The 21731-nt window shown below is 32.4% G+C and overlaps 1 protein-coding gene across 6 annotated transcripts in view; it reads right to left on the reverse strand.

The window, feature by feature from the left end:
• CSMD3 (CUB and Sushi multiple domains 3) overlaps positions 1 to 21731 on the reverse strand; it is a 1287556-nt gene that overhangs the window by 352209 nt on the left and 913616 nt on the right. For all 6 annotated transcript variants that reach the window (XM_021942876.2, XM_031650139.1, XM_031650136.1 and 3 more), the window contains one exon: positions 8420 to 8589. In XM_021942876.2, coding sequence (XP_021798568.2) covers positions 8420 to 8589 — 170 coding nt within the window. The remainder of the gene's footprint in view (positions 1 to 8419; positions 8590 to 21731) is intronic.

Consider the following 21731-nt stretch of genomic DNA (forward strand, 5'->3'; position numbering starts at 1 on the left):
CCCAATAAAATTTTACTTACAAAAACAAGTGCCAGGCCCAGTTTGGCTCTCACACTGTTGTTTTCCAATCCCTGATTTTAGGGAGGTGTCGAGCAATGTACAAATGGTAATAAAATATACAATATTCATGACTGTACATTTCATATAACTAATTGATTTTTAAAGAATGCTTTTACTGTTTTTGCCAGACTTTTGTGTATGCAATTTATGATTGCAACTGACAAACAAGAGTATTTCCTAAATAAATACTGCTTGATTGTTTTTAATGTTAACAAATAAAAGGAAAGTGAAAAATCAAAAACAAGGTTATGTCAGAACTTCCTGAATTTGTAAATGATATGAGCAACTATTGGTTAATTGAATAATAGTTTTCAAATACTGAAAAAAAATTTCTTCAATATGTAGTGCTATTCATAATGTAATGGCCACAGACACATCCCATTTCCACTTACATCTATATAATAAGCAAACAACAAGTTAAGTCATGTTTTGTAGCATTTGCCAGTTTCCACAGTGTAAATATTCCCATTGGCCAACATCAAGCTATCATTGAATGTGAATGTGATGTCACTGAATGTGCAGTTGGGAAGAGACGTGACGGGGCACAGTGTGGCGTGGTATTTCTACCATAGGGATACAATATACATAAATAACCTCAAAAGCACAGATAATAGTAAAAGTAGTACAATAATTAGGAAATTTAAAAAAATTGTATTTATTGTTCTTGTTTTTAATATAATTTAAGTTAATTTAATTGTGATTTAATTACAATCTAATTGTAATATAACTTAATTTTTGGTACTGGCTATGTTCAACAATCAGCTCTCAAAATTACTGAAAATTTAACAATACGCTCTCACAAGTGCTACTCCCAAAGACTCACACATAGATAGGAAAGAAACTTGAAAATAATACATTTTAGAAAATAACAGTTTAATAACCTTATCATATCTCTACAAGAATGTTATTAATCAAGTCCTTTGAGTATCTAATTTTTAATAAATATCACATCATTCCTCCTAACATTTTCTCTCCCAGTTTCAAAAGTAATTTTGAGTTACTTTATTGACTTTTCTCCATAATCATCCATAGTCTACATTTTGCATAAGAAATAAGTCTTTAGACTACACAATGCTAACCATGGTAAAAAGATTGCCTTGAATTTTGGAATAGAATAAATTCTTTTCCAAAGAATAAAGGAATGCTCTGCTATATTCCTTTATTCTGAACATTGTCCTTAGTTTTTATTTGAAAATAACAACAAACACAGCAACAATGAAAACAGAAAATAGTATTTCTCATTGATATTCAATTTTCATTCTACCAGGCTGACAATGGGAGCTATTCGATGTTAATTGCATAGAGCCTACATATAATAAACCCCTCTTATAAATGTTAATTGAAATAATTAATTAGATTACATATTTACAAGTGAGAGTGAGGAAAGAAGTTCAGTATTTCTGACATATCCTATGTCACTTTGAAAAAAATAAAATAATCAGACTCCAAACAAACTAGAGAAACATTCCCTAGATGAGTTAAGTAGAGAACAAATTAATTAGGTTCTGATTTAGGTTTCTAAGACAGGACCTTGCATCGTATCCTTTTTGGGTGGAAGAATAATAGAATACCAATAATTAGAAAACAGGGAACATGTACCTGGCTTTCTATCTGGAGCCCAGAAAAGTAGGAAACATGCTTGCAGAAAAGAGGTACCAAACAAACAAACAAAAAAAACAGTAGGTATGTGCGGTTGGTGGGACAACTGAGCCTGAGCCAGTCACGTGGAATTCTGGCATAACTCAGTCTCATATACAGAGTAATTGAAAAGTGCTTCTTATGAGCAGAACAGAATATACTGCAGAGAGCTGGTAGATGCAAAGAGGTTTTGCAGTTGGGATAACTGGGATCCAGCAGTAGATGCCCAATTGTACTGCTGACTTCAGAACAAGTAGCAAATGAGGGAGCACAGCAGCTGCTGCCACAAACAGATAATGCCCTAGGACAAAACACACTTTTCATTTTTGACAACTTGAAGTCTTGATGCCAAAATATGTGCAGACGTTGAACTGGCAAATACAGAATTGACTGAGTTTATCCTGAATTGACCTAGATTGGTTTTCTCACTGCCCAGCAAAAAGGTTGTTGAAAATAAAAATTAGGTCACTTATACAAAAATCTTTTGCTACATTTCTTGCAAATATTTTTCCAGACTCTGAAATATATTCCTATTACATGAATATTCACTGAACACTTGCAGGGGCAAGCACTGTGCTGAGTGCTTTATAAACAATCATTTAATTTAAAAACATTATCTAATTTAGTCATTATAGCAATACTGAATGTAAGTTTTTATTATTATCAGAATGTTTCAGGTGAGGAAGGTGAGATTTAGAAATCTTGAGTAATGTTTTCAGTAACTGTATGACTATTAAGTGGTAGGTTTGAGATTTGAACCTAGGTTTACCTAACTCTAAAGCCCATTCTTAATGACAAAATAGGTGTGTAGAAAAATAATCTGGAGCATAATGTGTTTTCAAAGGTTAGAATAAATTTGGGCAACGTTGATTGAGTGGGCATGTTTATCTAATAATATATCACCAAATATAACCCTGAATTTTATAAGCTATATTTGGACAAAACAGCACGGCAATGGGAAAAATATTTAGAGGTAACTATGTTGTATAAAAATATATTCACTTTTCTTAGATTAGAAACAATAACAATTGAACTTAATTAGAAAGGAAATATGTTTCTCTTGCTTTACATAGAAAGTAGCTGAAATTATATAGTAAATTTCTCCTTTCCAGAAGAAAAAAATATTTATTGAGCATTTATTATATGACAAGCATTGTTCCTAGATGCTTGAGTTAAAGTGGAGTTAAATAGTTCCTGCTGTCTTATAGCATGCGTTCTATTGGAGAAGATAAAAATTAAAGGAATGAACTACGAATGCATAATATTTCAGGTTGTAGATCAGTGCTATGAAGAATAGATCAGATTAATACTATGGAAAGAGATGATGGAGGTAAGTTTACCAGTTTATAGGAGGGTCCATTGAAGACTCTGATCATATGACATTTTAGTAGAGAACTGAAGGAAATGAGGGACACAGCCATGTGGTTATCCTGAGGAAGAACATGCAAGCAGAAGACATAGCCAGAGCAAAGGGCTTGGTGTTGGAGTGTGTGATGTGGTTTGAACGTTTGTGACTTCCAAATCTCATGTTAAAATGTGATTCCACTGTTGGAAGTGGGGTCTGGTGGAACGTGATGGCATCATGGGGGCAGAACCCCCATGAACACCATCCTATTGGTAATAAGAGAGTTCTCTCTCAGTTAGTTCACATGAGGTCTGCTGGTTTAAAAGTCTGGAATCTGTTGTCCCTTTGCTCTCTTGCTCCCTTTCTCACCATGTAATACACCAGCTTCTCCCTTCACCTTCTGCCACAATTGTGAGCTTCCTGAGGCCCTCACCAGAAACCCAGCTGATGTTGGTGCCATGTTTGTAGAACCCGCAGAACTGTGAGCCAATTTAATCTCTTTTCCTTATAAATTTTACAGCTTCAGGTATTTATTTATAGCAATGTAAAAAAAAAAAAAAAAAAAAAAAAAGGCGGGGGTGGGGACTAATACAGCATGCTTGCTATATTTGATAAACTGCAGGAAGGCCATTATGCCTGGAGTGGAGTGAGCTAGAGGAAGAGTGGCAAAAGGAAAGGTCAGGAACATTAAAATTATGCCAAATCATACAGCCCATGGTAAGGGCTTTAGATTTTACTTATAACGAGATGAGAAACATAAAAAGGTTTAAAGCCAAAGCATAACATGAAAAAGGGTCACTTTTGTTGTTGATTTTGAAACAGTCTATAGAGTATGCTATGGTCTCAATATTTGTGTCCCCCCCAAATTCATATGTTCAAATCCTAACACTCAAGGTGATGGTATTAGAAGGTGGGGCCTTTGGAGGCTAACTGTTCATGAGGGCAGAGCTCATAAATGGAATAAGTGCCCTTATAAAAGATATCCCAAAGAGCTTATTCATCCCTTTAGCCATGGAGTTCACAATATGAAAATGACTCTTTGAGGAAGGTGGCCATCATCAGACACAATCTGCTAGTGACTTAGTCTTGAACTCACCAGCCTTCAGAACTTCAAAAAATAAATGTGTATCATTTATAAACCACTTAGTCTATGTTATTCTGTTATAATATCTCACATGATCTAAGATGGTGGAAATAGGAGGATCAATTAGAAACAATGTCAGTTACACAAGTAAGAGATGATAATTTAGACCAAGGTTATTTACGAAGGTGGGAAATGATTAGTTCCAGAACTTTGAAGGAAAGAACCACAGAATTTGCTGAGAGACAATACACAAAGTGTGAAAGAAAAAAGGAAGCAAGAATGAACTCTATTTCATCATTGGGTAATTAGTTTCTATCTACTAAAATAGAGAAAAATGAGGAGAGAGGAGATGTGTGTTTTGAACTGATGAACTTTGAAATTCCCGTTAGTCATTCAAGTGGAAATAGTGAGAGATCATATAGATAGAAACTGGATTTTATCACAGGTCAGAGCAGATTTTGCATTGGTTGTGCTGTTCTGTCAATGTACTTCAAGGCACATATGTTTCAAAGTTTTTTTTTTTAATGTGAACATTAAAGTTTTTTTGTAAACAAAATATAGTTCATATATCTTTTTAGATTCCTTAAAGCTGTAGTGTCAAGTGAAATCCAAACCTACCTGTGGTGTGTCATTAAAGTTTTCTAAAAATAAGTAAGTAGCATGTAAGAAAATTGTCGCTTAACCCACTTACTGTTCGTATATGTAAACATTAATAGTTGAAGGCATGTAAATTATAAGAGTTTCCTATACAATCATGGATAGGTTTTATATTTGTTCTATCACCATTATAAAAACACATAATTAGCCAAGGTTGTTCATAGTGAACAGTTTAAAATACCCATTAAGTAAGCACATTGGAAAAAAAAAAGATATATTCCTAAATGATCATTCTGCACCAGTTTTGTTCAATTCAGAATGGATGCAGTGAAATTTCCTTTCCAGTTTAAGTAAGAATCACCATAGAAATTTTTATTTCATTTATTTTTATTTTTATTGCCTTTTCGTGGCTAGAAAATGTTCTGTTTGCCTATATAGGATTTTCTCAGATGCTATTAAAATTATTCATCCACCTTTGAAAAATGGCACAAATGAATAAAAAAGTTTTTCAAAAAAAAAAAAAGATTTCAATCTGGTATAAAGTTAATGACTCAAAATTATCTAGTAATATTGAGGTCAATTTTTATTATTTAGAGTAACAGTCTGCTACCTTTGAAGCACTATAGTAAAATATTTTGACATATAAATGTTCTTCTTTTTAACACTAGAGCCAAAGAAGGATATAATCATAATTACTACATTGATGGTCATCAGATAATATGGAAAGCTTTACAAAAATCCAAATTCCCACATGTAGATGAACTGAATCAGAAAACCTGGGAGGAGTGCCAGAAATTGAAACTTAAAAAAAAAATCTGGAGGAGTCATATGATGGCTTACACTTGGAACTCACTGGTGCAAACTCTACTGGTGTGATTTTAAATAACTAAAGTTCTTTATAGAAAGAAAGGAGAAGGAGAGAAGAAAAAAGACAACAGGTGAGTGAGCAAGTGAGTGCCTTCCTGGACACTGAACTCTCAGAGACAAAAGTTGTACACGAATGTTTGCATGGAAATAGATGTAGATACACACACATATTATTGTTGGTATTGTTATTTTTGTTTTGGTCAGAATCCAACATAGTTATGTCATATAGTAAATGAAACCAGAAAAAAAATCTCTCCTCCTAAACTTGATTCTCATATAAGGATTACAAGAGAGTGTCATTCCAAAAAATGTAATCAATGATACCACATAAAAGAAAAAGCAATGATTTTAAATTCTCTCAGTCAAGGGGCAGCAGGTTTTATAATGGGCTCTTTGTTTTTATTTCTTATTATATCCTAGTCTAAATACAGGAATCTAACTGACTCCACTATGTTCGATATTGTAAAGTACTGGAGATGGGGATTAACTTTCCTGGATTAGTTTTCAATTAGGCAAATAACTTTCCACCCTAAGATGACTTTGCGCTCCATAATTTTTGAGAATTAATAATATATCTTTTTGAGGGTTCATCTTTCTGTTTGTATATAACTAAATGTGTTCATGTCAAACGGTATCTTTCAGCTAATAGTTGCCCATCGGATTAATGGGAAGAATGAGGTAACATTAAGCATCTTATCTCCTATTCTGGCAGAGAGACCATGAAGGAGACAAATTTGGAATCTAAAAGTTCACTCTAAATAGAGTGACTTGCTGAAACTGTTTTAAAGTACTAATTTAAAATAAATCTCAGGCAAGTCTTTGAGTAGAAGGATAATTGAATTGGTATGTTTCTATTATAATATTTAGTATACAGTATTTTCAACTTTGGGGAATGTATATTCTTGGAAAATTAAAGAATTCTTAAAAATCGTTGGGGACACAAGTTTTTAAACTTTTTACACATATAAGAGAAATCTGTATTTGAAGAAATCCTTTAAAGGGCCTTAAATTGAGTCTTTTTTTTTTTCTGCCTTCTTTCATTGCTCCCTATTATATCCCCTTGTGTTGTCACTTATGACTGAAGTGCCACCCTTCTCAAGGTAGCACATATCAGAAATGTATGTGGCTTTATTCCAAAAAAGTAAGACCTTGGTTAGAAAGTTTTATTTTATTATTAAAAAGAACCATTTGTGATCCCAAATAAATTCTCCAAATAATGTCAGTGTAGAAAAGAAATGGATGCATTTTAAGCATCACAAAGAAATATTTTAGGGAGATCAGTAATAGGCACGAGTGATAGATGCGAAGAAACATTTCCTGAATTTTAGCTCACCAACACATGTTTATTATTGTTGCTTGTGCAATAGTAGTAGCTAGACTAGCTCACAGATCTTATCTATACATTGATACATTTCCCCACATAATTTGCTTGAAAATAAAAAGCACTGCCTCAGTTCTATATACAAGCAACCTATTAATCTCAATGTTGACTCCAATTGAACAAACATAATTTATTTTAACAGAAACACCCAAACAATGAACTAGAGGTGGAAGAGTTTTACATAGTGAATTTCGTTGCCAGTGGGGAAAAATGCAGAAAATAGGAATACATATATTGATGCTAAATTAATATTGAAATTGTATACATCTAGATACATTGTGAGAAATTTTCCCCAAAGCCTATACAAATCTTATAAGTATATAGTGTTATTGTGTTAGAGAGCCATCAATTATCATGAAATAATATTTCTTTTAAAAAAGAAACTAACCAATAACGTTAAAATCGTTAATTAAAAAAAAAAAATTCTCCTGCTGCAGCCAATTTGGAATTCCTTTTTTTTTTTTTTTTCAAGATTTGTGAAAACAGAAGTATAATGAATTTTTCACCTGGCTTAAGAAAATCTTAACGATTAGAAAAACAAAGTTATATAATTATTTTTAAAATATTTAAATGTGACTTTTAGAAGTGTTTAATTTTACTCTAATGATAAATATAAATCATATTTATCAAAATATTTATATTGAAAATATAAATCAGCAACTATGAAAATATTTATTTGCCAAAATGTTATCTTTTTAGAAGAGTAGACATTTGATTATTTCAAAATGTTTAAATAATGTTTATACCAATAGTTATTATCAACAAAGTACATTTTTTCTTAATTTATAGACATTGACTTGTTAGGTTTATATATTCATAAAAAGTATCCATAGTCATAAATGCAAAAGATTCTTCATATATTAACAAAAATAAATAAGTTATATTATAGACAATATAATATAAATAGAAATAAATCACTATTATATTTCTTAAAGAAATGACCATCAAATGACCATCAAAAAGCAAGTTGTTTTTTTTCCAGAAATAAGATTTTAAAAATTATGATTTATGGGAACAGAGAAAGTAGACAACAAGGTGAATAATGAATTGCTTTACCTTTTAAGTGTTTAAACATTAACAAAAATAAGACAAAGAAACATATTGTATGATGGTCATTTGATGATGTTTTATATATGATACTTATTAGGCAAGATATTTGGCATTAAAGTTTTCTTATTTTGGTATTATTAAAATATTAAAATTCATGTATCACAAAATAAAAAATTATCTTTTATTATAAATAAAAATTGGAAACAAAGCATACTACTTTAATGGAAACAATAATATAAAATGAGAATTATTATATAATTTGACTGCATAAAAGGCAGAATCAACTTACAGTTAATACTATATACATTCACACATATATAGGCATATATATTTATCTACTGGTGTATATTTAATGGCTAAAAATGATCAAAATACAAGTATGTCTGAGTTCACCTACCTTAAGAACATCTCCTTGTGCTAAATGAAATGTTCTGGCTGAAATATTGATTCCCTTGCCTGCTTGAACCTGAATACTATAAATGCATTCATGGTTGTTTTCATAGTTGAGTGGATAATTTGGAGACAGCAAAATTCCTTCATTATTTGTTGCAGATGCACCACATTCAGCTGCAGGTAAAACAGAATATTGAAGTATAGTTTAATAGATAGCAGTACCATTTTCAAGCAATGTCATGTATGGAAGTGTAATGCATTTTATTTTACCTAAAGTTTAGCAGAAAAATAATATACAGAATGACTTTATTTTGTAAATGATTAATTCCCTCCTCAAATAATATATGGGAGGAAGAGACTACAGCTCATGGAGAGGACAATTGTGTACAAATGAAAATATACAACAGTTGTAGTAATTTTCCCCCTGGATTAAAAGATAGCATAGGAAAGGATGAGAGCACAATTTTAAGAATGTATTTTGCATTTGTAGATTTCTGATAAATTAATACATTTAAATTTATAATTTAGCTCTTTTAAATGAAAGGGACATATATTAATTTTGGTTTTGAATAATTCTAACTTGATCTTTTAAAACATTTGTACCTTTTTAATTAATTTGACCCGTCTTTTTTCTCCTAGTACTCAGTATTCTGCTGATACAAGAATTTCAATAATAAAAAGGGAATCAAATATTACACTATCTTTGAAAACTGATATAATAGTTAAACCCCCCTGGTAATAATAGTTAACCAATAATTGTAACAAATTGGGCATCTTTGGAAATTATATCACCTTTCTCAGTATAGAAAATTAGACTACATGAAGGCATTCTCATAATAGATAAAATGGTTTTGCTAAACCTTCAGGACTAATTTTGCAAAATTTGAGGAACTGTCTAAACATTTAGGAAAATGTGAGAATTTCTCAACAAATTTAGCTCGAATTTAATTTTAATGTATTTCAACATAAAAAGCTTGTGGCAGTATTGAAAAAACAAACAATAAGTCCTTAAAAGTCTTAAATATGTTTCAGAAATTCAATAACTCAGCTTTCTATCTTAATCTAATAACTTCATGTTACCAAACCACAGGGCAAAAATATTTACATTTTCAAATATTTAACTGAAAAGGAAAAAAAAAAAAAAAAAGCAAGTTGTTTTTTTTCCAGAAATAAGATTTTAAAAAGAATGATTTATGGGAACAGTCAGAGAAAATAGACAACAAGGTGAATAATGAATTGCTTTACCTTTTAAATGTTTAAACATTAACAAAAATAAGACAAAAGAAACAAAAGCCTATTGAAATAAAAATGATCAAGAAGAAGCAGTCAGTATAATATCAACATTGTGGCCGGGCGCGGTGGCTCACGCCTGTAATCCCAGCACTTTGGGAGGCCGAGGTTCCAACAGACTGTGGCATCATAAAATCCAAAAATTGACTTATCAAAGGAAGAATAGTACCAGGTTGCCTATGTCACCTGTACCCCGGGTGGCACAGCTCGATGCTAAGAGAAGCCCCCACAGCCCATGATTTCTCCTACATGGAAAATAAAAGCATAGTGACTGAGTGCCTGACACCTCCAGCATATAGAACACTGCCTAATAGACCCATTTCTTTCTTACTTCACCTAGAATCCAGAAGTGGTTGACACTGCTCAGTGTCACTGCTTAGTAATTGGGAGAGGCTGGAAGGAGAGAAGGGAGACTGCAGAAGTTACTAATAGCTCCACTGACTCCAACAGAGAGGCTACCATGAGATGTATGGGATGCCTTGCCCCCAGAAACCGAGATCATCCAGGCAGATAATCAACAAAGAAACACTGTACTTGAACTACCTTATAGACCAATGAACCTAACAGATATAGCATTTCATTCACCAGCAGCAGAGTACACATTCTTCTTAAATGAACATGGAATATTCTTCAGGACATATCACATGTTAGGCCACAAAACAAGTCTGAACAAATTTAAGAAGATTGAAGTTATACCAAGGACCTTTTTCAACTTAATGGTATAAAACTAGAAGTTGGTAATAGGAGGAAAACTAGAAAATTCATAAATACATGGAAATTAAACAACATGATTGTGGGCAATAAATGGTTAAAAGAAGAAATCAAAAGGAAAATTTAAAAATATCTTCAGGCAAATGAAGGAGGAAACATACAAAACCTTATGGGATGCAGCATTGTCCAAGAGAGAAGTTTTCATTGATAAATGGCTGCATGAAGAAAACAGAAAGATCTCAAATAAACAACCTAACTTTACCCCTCAAGCTACAAAAACAAAAACAAAAAACAAAACAAAAATTGCTAAGCTCAAAGTTAGTGAAAGGAAAAAGACAAAGATCAGAGCAGAAATAAATGAAACGGAGACCAGAAAAGCAATAGAAAACATCAACAAACCAAGAGTTGGTTTTTTGAAAAAATAAACTAAATTTGAAAACTTTAGTTACACTAAAGAAAAGACAGCAGCCTCAAATAAATAAAATCATAAATGAAAGTGGAGGTATTAAAACTAGTAGCACAGACATATAACATAAGAGGCTACCATCACAATTACATGCCAACAAATTGGATAACCTAGAATAAACGAATAAATTCCAAGAAAAACACTACTTACAAAGACTTATAAAGAAATATTAATATAAATAGATTAACGAGTGAGAAATCTGATTCAATAATTAAAAATTGCCCATCAAAGTAAAGCTCAGAAACTAATAATTTCACTGTAGAATTTTATGTAATATTTAAAGAATAATTAATACCAATCTTTCTCAGACTCTTCTAAAGAACTGAAAAGGAGAAAGCACATACAGATTCATTTAAAAGGCCAATATTAACCTGACACCAAAGACAGACAAGATCCTACCAAAAAAATTTACAGGCTAATATCCATGATGAACATAGATTCAAAAATCCTCAAAAATTTTAACAAACCAAATTCAACAGTGCCATGATCAAGTTAGATTTATCCCTGGGATGCAATATATTTCAGTTTACTGTATAGATAGATAATAATAAATGTGATATATTACATTAACAAAATGAATGATAAAATTATCTCAATAGGTGCAGAAAAATCACTAGACAAAAGTCGATATCCTTTCATGATAAAAATTTCCAAAAGATGAGGTAATAGAAAGAATGCACCTAAACACAATAAAAGTCATGTATCAGAAGCCCACAGCAGACATCAAACATTGAAAAGTTGAAACCTTGTCAAACAAGATTAGGAACAAGAGAAGAATGTCCACTCTCACCAATTCTATTCACTGCAGCACTGAAAGTTCTAGCCAGAGCAACTAGTAAAGAAAAATAAATAAAAACCAACCAAATCATAAAAGAGGAAGCCAATTGTCTTTGCAGATGACATCATCTTACATATAGAAAACTCTAAATACTCCACCAACAAAACTGGTAGAACTAATAAATTAATGCAGTAAAATTGCAGGACATAACATTAACATATAAAAGTTAGTTGTGTTTCCATATAGTAACAATGAACTATTCAAAAAAGACATTAAGAAAGTAATGCCATGTATAATAGTATAAAAAAGAATAAAATACTTAGGTAGAAATTTAACCAAGGAGGTGAAAGGCATACTGAAAACAGTAAAACAGTAAAAAAAATTGAAGCTATGAATAAATTAACATCCTGTGTTCATGGGTAGGGAGACTTAGTATTGTAGAAATACCTATATATTCCAAAGCAGTATACAGATTTAATTCAATTCCTATCAAAATTCCAATCGCATTTTACACAGAACTAGAAAATCAAACCAAAATTAATACAGAACCAAATAGCTAAAGCAATCTTGAGCAAGAAGAATGAAGTTGATGGCATCAAACTTCCTGATTTCAAATTATTACAAAACAAAACTAATCAAAACAATACGATACCGGCATACTGGCATGAAAACTATTAAACCCAGGTATATATGATAAATTAATCTTTGGCAAAGGCTCTAAAAATACATGAAAAGAAGAGTCTCTTCAATAAATGGTGTTAGAAAAGCTAATATTCATATGCAAAAATAGGAAATTGGCTCTTTATCTTATACATACACAAAAATCAACTCCAAATGAATTGAAGACTTAATCATGAGACCTGAAACCTTAGCACTTCTAATAGAAAACAGAAAAAGTGCTCTATAATTGTAATTTCAGAGATGATTTTTTGGATAAAACACAAAAAACACAAACAATAAAAGTAAAGATAAACAGATAGAACTACATCAAACTAAAAAGTTTCTGCCCGTCAAGGGTAACAATCAACAAAATGAAAAGGCAACACGTAGTAGCACATGCCTGTAATCCTAGCTACTCAGGTGGCTGAGGCAGGAGAATCGCTTAAACCTGGGAGGTGGAGGTTGCAGTGAGCCAAGGATGCACCACCGTACTCTAGCCTGGGTGATAGAGTGAGATACCGTCTCAATTAAAAAAAAAAAAAAAAAAAAAAAAGGAAGAAAATATTTGCAAAACACATACCTGACAAAAGGTTAATATACATTATATTCAAGAAACTCATATGGTTTTATTTTTTAAACCCCAAACAACCCCATTAGGTAATGTGGCAAAGGTTTCAGTAGACATGTCTCCAAAGAAGACATACAAATGGTCTACAGATCTATGGAAAGGTACTCAGCATCACTAATCATCAGAGAAATGCGAATCAAAACCACAATGAGATACCACGTCGCATCTGTTAGCATGCCTATTATAATCAAGTAAAAAGATAACAAGTGTTGGCATGGATATGGAGAAAAGGGAACCCTTATACATTGTTGGTGGGAATTTAAGTTGGCACAGCTATATAGAAAATAGTAGGGAGGTTCCTCAGAATATTAAAAATAGAACTATCATGTGATCAAGCAATCTCACTTCAAGGTATATAGCCAAAGGACATAAAATCACTGATATCTGCATGTTCATGTTTATTGCAGTAGTATTCACAGTTGCCAAGATATAGAAAGAACCAACCTAACTGTCTATTGATGGATGAATGGGAAAGAAAATGTGATACATATTTGGAATATTATTCAATATGGAATATTATTTAGCCTTTAAAAAGAAGAAAATCCTGACATTTGCAACAACATGGATGAACCTGGAAGACATTATGGAAAGTGAAATAAGATAGACACACAAAGACAAATATTCCATGATCTCCTGTACATGTGGGATCTAACAAAGTCGAACTCACAGAAACAGAGTAGAAGATTAGTTAACAAAGGTGGGGGGTAGGGGAAATGGTGAGATGTTGGCCAAAGGATACAAATTTACAGTTGTAAGATGATTAATTTCTGGAGACCAGACACACAGCATGGTTACTATAGTTAAAAACATTGTATTATAATCTTAAAATTTGCTGAAGAGAGATCTTAGATATTCTCATCATGGGCACATGATATGAGGGGATAGGTACGTAAAAGAGCTTGATTATTACAATCATTTCACAATGCAGATGTATAATTAAAACATTACATTGTATATCTTGAATACATGCAAGTTTTTTTTTTGTCAATTATACCTCAATAAAGCTAAAATAATAATAAAAAAACACAATGTTAAGGAGCTTCAGCAAAAAGTACAGGAATGTATTGATCTCTTTCGCTCCCTGTCCTTTGGGTCTCAAATATGATCTTGATTCTCTAATATTTCCCTAGTTCCCACTATCACATTTCAAATGGCAGCGACCAATATGAGACTTCTCCAGCTGTTTGAAATATACATTGTTACTGATTTCACTTTTTATTCTCTTCTTACTGGTAATAAAATAAAATAAGAAAACAATTGTATATGATCTTATTAACCAATAAATAAATGTCCAAAGACCATTTCTACTAGTAATTTTTGAGTTCTGCAGAATTCACGAAACAGGTCTTTTTTCCTAATGCTTCGCAAAATGAAAGAAAACAAATAAACATAAAAAGGCACATGAGGAATGTCTCTGTCTGACTGCCTCCTCATCAGCTGAGCACCATCTTCTGATTTTCTTCTCTTAGCTCTTCTCTGGAGGCTGAATGGAGTGGACTTCATGCCCTGGGAGTATACTGAGCCTGCAATTATGGCCTTCTCTTTGGCCAATATATTAAATGTCACTATTTCAATTCAGAGAGAAGCTTCATGCTTTCTTTCTCTGTATCTTCGAGTTGAATTGAAATGCATCATGCAAAGTATTCAATAATTAAATACTATAAAGCAAACAATAACTCTTGGAAAATGTGACATTATACATGAATTTTTAAGATGTGAGAGGATTTACTATGGGCTAAAGCTTTTTTGTATAATAATTATATGAAGAGAAAACAAAATCAGTATGTGAACAATTCTTCATTATGACAAATTTTAGCTCAAGTGTTTCAAGTTTCATGGAGATGGAGTGACTAAGAAATGCCACTCATAATGCAGGTAACCCTTGACTTTACATCTGTGAATACAAAAATTAGGAGCAAGACTCCCAATCCTAAACCATATCCAGGTCAGAAGGTATATCTGCTTGATGAATATCTTCCCAAAAGCATTTCTTATGGGTATCAATATTACATTCTCTGAAATGTACCAAATTGATTCAAGGAAATAAACAATCTTGAGTTTTACTACTTTAATTTTAATAATGAGTTATTTTCTTCTTTATGTTAATAGCCAAAAGAGACATAAAATGTTCTTTAGAGAAGAGTAGTACAACTTTCAATGGGAACTTAAAATTTCTATAACAAAAATCTAAAAATCTTAAAATAAATCATGAGAAGCATAATAGCTAAGCATTGAAAGTGTTTAGCTGTATGCTTTGCTCCAAAACATGCTCTATAATAGACTATTGACTTTTTAGATGGTTGTGCCATTCAAACTAGATCTGACTCATTAGTACTAGGGTGGCATTTGTTGCTGGCAACAACACATGTTGAGTCATTTTATATTCCCATTACAGATTCTAGCTAATGAAATTAAATTCAGAATGTGCCTTCTTTGTCTACTGGACTGCACGAGTGCATACAAAATACACAATTTGTCAATATAAAACAAAATATATTCAAATTTCACTTATGTGACATGAATCTAAACATCTAAAATAAAGTATTCTGAATTAAAATATTACATTTTAAACCAGTGATAGAATAATACAAATTCTATTACAAAGCAGTCACTTTGCTATTTGCTAGGAGTAAGAAGAATTAAACAAATAGATTAAATGATAAATTGCATTGTGATGCGCTAAGTGCCATAAAAACAAACATGAACAAGTTTGGTGGGAGTATTGTGAATGAAATAACCAGTTTTGCCTATAGAAATTGAGGAAAGCCCACAGATAAAGAGAACCAAATCAGGTTTTAAAGGCATAAAACACAACCTGCTAAAACAATTCTATAATGCCTTTGATTTTCCTGATTAAAAAAATCTCATTTTATTATGGTTCTTATGTTCATTAGACAAATTATCAGCCAGGTATAACAGACACATAAACACCAAATTTTATTTCCACAGACCTAAGGTCTGCATGGATGTAAATAAAAAACTATTCCTTTCATTGGTCTTCACCATAATAGTTTCTTAGGAACCGTTGATGGGGTTGAGATTCTTTGAGGATTCTTCACCATATATTGTAGCTTTACATTCTATGTCTTGTATACTAATGGGGTGGGATTAAGAAATCCAAAGAATTTAGGGAAGAGATTGCAGTATAGGGAAACATGCTAAGAGATTATGCATTATAGGATCAGCTGGAGAATGGCAAGTAGACCCTCTTGAATTCTCCATAGCAACACTAATGGTTCTAAAGTAGATAAGCTGTGATCAGAGTTGGGAAACAGTGTTCTTCAGAGGAAATTTTCTTAAAAAAGGAAAAAAAAAAATGTGATCCTGCATGTATATTTTTAGACAATCCCAGTTAAAAACATTTCTGAACCCTTTCTTTTCCTTTTTTTTTTTTTTTTTTTTTTTTTGTTTCAGATGGAGTCTTGCTCTGTTATCCAGGCTAAGTGCAGTGGCTCCATCATACCTCAATTTAACTTTGAACTCCTGGGCTCAAAATTATGGGTGCACACCACCACCAGCGTATATAGCTAATTTTTTTTTTTTTTTTTTTTTTTTTTCCTGAGAGACAGAGGAGTGTTGCGGGGAGGGGGATGGTAGAGGGGATGGTCTGAGATTCTTTTTTGTCCAGAATCATCTTGAATTTCTGGCTTCAAGCTATTTTCCCATCTTAACCTCCAAAAGGTGCTGGGATTATAGGCAGCAATTACCATGTCCAACCTAAAGTTTAACCTTTAAAGGAAAGTCTATGTGTTATAAAATTACTGAGAAGATCATCACTCTACAGGTGGTTTGATTGTTCTTTTAACAGGCTGTCACCTAAAGGTGTCTTAATTTTTATTATTCCTTTATTGGTGTTTGCCATTCTCTGTTTTTCTCTCACTGCTCCTATTTTCTCCCCTACTGTTATTACTACAATAGAGGCTTTTGTTTTCATTCTGTAGGTCTGCTTGCTTAAATTTCTTTGTAGAAAAAGTGCTCTATAAAGCAAAGATTGAAAGGAAAAATCCTCTTGTAGTAGATTATATGTATGGAGTTTTATTTTATATTAATTTAAATCATGCACATCTGAAATACCTTAATAATTAAAATACTAATTCTCACTTTACATAAACACTTTTAATTTATGTAAATAACTCAATAAAAATAGTAATCACATAATTTCAAAGATGTGAACCAAATTGGTTGTAAACCATGTTTATTTTGAAATGCCACATGGGCTTATAGCTTCATTTTAACTGGAAATACCCCCCAGCCTTTGGCACACTACACTTTGCAAGAGAAACACTATGGAGTGATTGTAGGTGACATTCTTTCATTCATCTCACAAATATTTATTGAGCATCTACTATGTAACAAACACTGTGCTCTGTGCTAGAGATCCAGCCATTAAAAAAAAAGAGAGAGAGCAAGAAAGAGAAAAATGATAACTGCTTTTTTCATAATGTATCTATTCTCCTGAGCGAATAAGACAATAAACAAGTATAGAAAAATAAATAGATTAGTCCAGGCATGGTGGCTCAAGCCTGTAATCCCAGCACTTTGGGAGGCCAAGGTTGGAGGATTGCTTGAGGCCTGGAGTTAGAGACCAACCTGCACAACAAAACAAAACTTTGTCTCTAGAATTTTGTTTTTATTTTAAAACATTGGTAGATTAAACAATAAGTCAGATGGTTGTAAGTGCTAAGAAGAATAAGCAAATTAGAAAACAAAGATAAAAAGTATTGCGGGAATATTCATTAAAAGTCACTTTTTAGCAGAGATCTGAAGGAAGTAAATGGGCAACTATGAAGATATTTGGGAAAAAGCATTGCAGACAGAGGGAATAGCACATACAGGGTGGGAGGATGTGTTTGGCCTATTGGAGGAAATGGCAAGGGGAACACTGCAGCTGGAGTGCCTTAATTGCCATGGTAGCAAACTCACAACTCCATTTCCACTTTTGCTCCCCAGAGTCTATCTGCAACTCAGAGCCTCAATGAACCTTTAATGACATATGTTCTAGGATCACTATATGTTTGTCCCTTTGACAAGCCTTTGCTCAGAATCCTTTAATGACTTTCCATCTCATTCTGAGTAAAACCAAAGTCCTTGTAATGGCCCACAGAACCCTACCTGGTATACTCTTATCTCTCTGCCCTCACCCCATCCTTTTCTCCTCCTTACTCATTCAACTTCAGCTGCACTGTGCTCTGCTCTGCTCCACTCTACTGAAGTTCTGAGCAAAGGACTACCAAAGGTACAGATATGCAGGGGTCCTAGGGTGTATCTATTTAAAGGATTATTCAAGCTCTGAGTTGAGAATAGACTCTGGAGAGGCAAGGGTGCTCACCATTACTTTACTATTATCCTAATTGTTTCCGTAGTTATAATTCACATATTTTGTTATAAAAATACCTTCCAAGCATGAAAGGGCTCATAAAATGGTGGTGATGTTAATGTCAGAAAAACACAAATAAATCTTTGGAATGAAAGTTAGATTGTGGTAAAACACAATGAAAATGACTAACAATCATGATGCGCTTTACTGTTAATTTAGAAGAGAATAATCTATAAAATATTGGGAATAATGCTGAAAATTTTATAAAAGCAGCATTAAAGTAGAAACAACCCCTATTATTCTATATCTATGAACTTTAAGAATGTTTTCCCCCACCGCTTTACCGCTTTACATTAATTGCTATAGGAAATGTAGACATGATTTATGAGCTTGAATCATGATGTCTTCAGGAACATACACTTGCATAAAATGTGACCACCCTGTACAACTTCTAAGTTATACAGACTGTTAAAGTTTCAATACTGTTCATGAATGATAAACAAAGTGTTGTTTAAAAGTAAATGTTTGGGGCCTTGCTGAACATCATTTGTTAATTCGGCCACAAAGATTCCTGGAGATATAATTAAGAATATAATATTTATACTTTAGACATTTTTACATTTTCCTAGTCAAAATGACATTTAACATTTTAGTTTGGACATGATATATATTCATACTAAAATGGCAAATGTCCCAAATAAAATTATATATGTATACAAACACATACACGCACATACATAATTTTATTTTTTTGAAAAATTTCTTCCATGACAGCTTCAACCCATTTAAATGTCTGTCTTCTCTGAACTTCTCCCAGCCCCCAGAATTTGGTATTAACTTGTTGGTTTATCTCTTATCTAACACTCATATTATAAAACTTCTCAAGAAGTTTAGGCCTGTGAGAAATTCTGTCTTTTCTAGAGTGTTTAATATGCTAGTATATAATAGGTTTTTGAGTTTCAACACCTTCCCTTTGGAAATCTCATTTCATTTATCATTCTAAGATTCCCAAATCTATATTTCCAAACTAGCTCGCTTAACTTAGCTGCAGATATATATATACACACACACACACACACACACACACACACACACCTCTCTCTACATAGAGATATAAAAATATAAAATATATATATATATATAAACCTCTATACACACACATACACATATATATATATATATATAAAAATTTCTGAGCAGATGCCATTTACTCCATCCACCCAGTCCACAGCCTTCTTCATCCTCTTTGTTTCCAATCTCAGGGAACAGCAGCCAAATGGCTTGCACTTCCAAAGGCATATTCTACTTCTACTTGGTACTGGACTTTTGCAGTTGCCCTTACCCCTCAAAAGAATGCTTTCTCCCCCATTCACACACATCCCCCTAGTTACCTCAAACTAAATCCTACTCATCCCTTACTCTTAATTAGAAATGATTTTCTCTGGGAAGCCTCCCCTGTTTTTACAGTTTTTATCACATGCTATTAAAATTGCCTTTTAACCTTTTCACATTTTCCTTAGACTGTGAGTTATTTGAAATCAGGGAGCTTATCACTGTCTTGGGGACACTATATCCCAATTGCCTAGCACAGTGCTTGGCCCATGGTGGATATTATTGAATAAATATTCAGTACATTTTAATTAATTAAAATAGTACCTTAGAGTTTTGATCATTGCATTGGTTCTATATTCTTTTCAAACTAGGTACAAACTTTAAACTGTATATTCTATAAGACCAGTTGTTATTTTCTAGCCCTAGAAAATATGAGTACAGATGGTTTACTTGTTATGTCTGCATTTGTCTCAATATCTAATGGATAATTTTAGGAAACTAACTCAACAACTCCAATTTTTATGCTAGACCATAAAAACAACTGTAGAGTAGTTCAAAAACTTAAACACAGTATCTGAAATTGAATTACCAGCCAGTGTAAAAGGTAGCATTTATGTACTAGACTAGTTTTTAAGAGGTTTTTGAAATATTCAAATTCCAATTCTGATAACAGATCCCTGAGAGGAGAATAGGACATGGGATTTGAACTAAAAAATACAATTCAGTATCTAACTTTGTATAGTTCTTGGTTTAAAATATTTTATTTTAAATGGTTACTTGTAAGTCTGAAAAAGAAATTCTAAAAATAAAAAGCTCTAGATGGAACAGATACACAGAACCTCTCTAACAGAAGTGTTCACTTCATTCTGAAGTGGTTTGTTACTATGTATATATTTATGTGTTGGGGAAATGGCCCTGGGAGTGGGGGACATTGAAAGTTCCCTTATGACCTAGAAAAAAAATCTTTCAAGATTATTTATCTCATTTTACTCTGACTCTTAGATCACTAAGCACCTTCTTATTACTGATTTGATATCCCTAATATCCTCATGTCAGAAATTACATAAGATTAATTACAAATATTCTGATCATTGGAATAAAAGATATGTGCTTTCCAATAAATTAATACACATAATAACCAATTTTATCTGTCATGTGTAAATCCACCAAAAAGCTTTCACAAAGTTGAGTTTTATATCCTACAAAGTGGTTCTGAATTAGAGGACTTCACCAAGAAAATGCCACCCTTCGTGGATCAGCACAATGACCAACCAAGGTGCCCCTTCATATGACAACTCTCTACACAAAGAACATGGGTTTGGAGTCAAACTGATCTGGCTTCAAAATCCAGTTTTGCCACTTACAAGCAAAGTGACTTTTGGTAAGTTATTTAACCCTCTGCCTCTGTTTCCTTATCAGTGAATTAAATAAAATAATATTTTACTAGTGAGAATTAGAAATCATAGATTTAAAATGTCTGGAATCAGGCTGGGTATGTACAATTACTTAATAAATTACAACTAATAGTAGAATTAGTAGGAGTAACCATCATAGTAGTAATATTGTCTTTCTTTAATTGCAGCACCATTTTTGTAAATGGTGGCTAAAAGTACTTTTTTTTTTTTTCCAATCAGAATGATAGATTCTAGACTTTTCCAGTCTAGAATCAAGCTGAGTGTGTACAATTACTTAATAAATGACAAATAATAGTGAAATTAGTAGTAGTAATCATCATAGTAGTAATATAGTAGTAATATTGTCTTTCTCTAATTGCAACACCACTTGTATATGATGATTAAAAGTACTTTTTTTTTTCCAGTCAGAATGATAGAAACGAAGCATACAAGCACTCGTTGGCAGGTCCAGAATGTAATGTAAATTAAGCTGTATTAAAATGATTAATGGGAATTTTGAAATTAAACAATTGGAAATAGCCCCCTAGAGCCTAGTAGTAAATTGAATTAGCTAATAGTCATTTACATTATATATATACACCTTCAACTCAATTGACAAGCATAGAACAGAAGTAAATTAGGCATATATATTTTTGACAATTACAAACTTTCTAAGTTATGTAAAAAATTACTTGATAAATTTATTTAAAAGCGTGTCATTCATAAAAGCAATTTTAAAC

This window comes from Papio anubis, chromosome 8 (assembly GCF_008728515.1).
Source record: "Papio anubis isolate 15944 chromosome 8, Panubis1.0, whole genome shotgun sequence".
NCBI classification, from domain to species: Eukaryota; Metazoa; Chordata; class Mammalia; order Primates; family Cercopithecidae; genus Papio; species Papio anubis.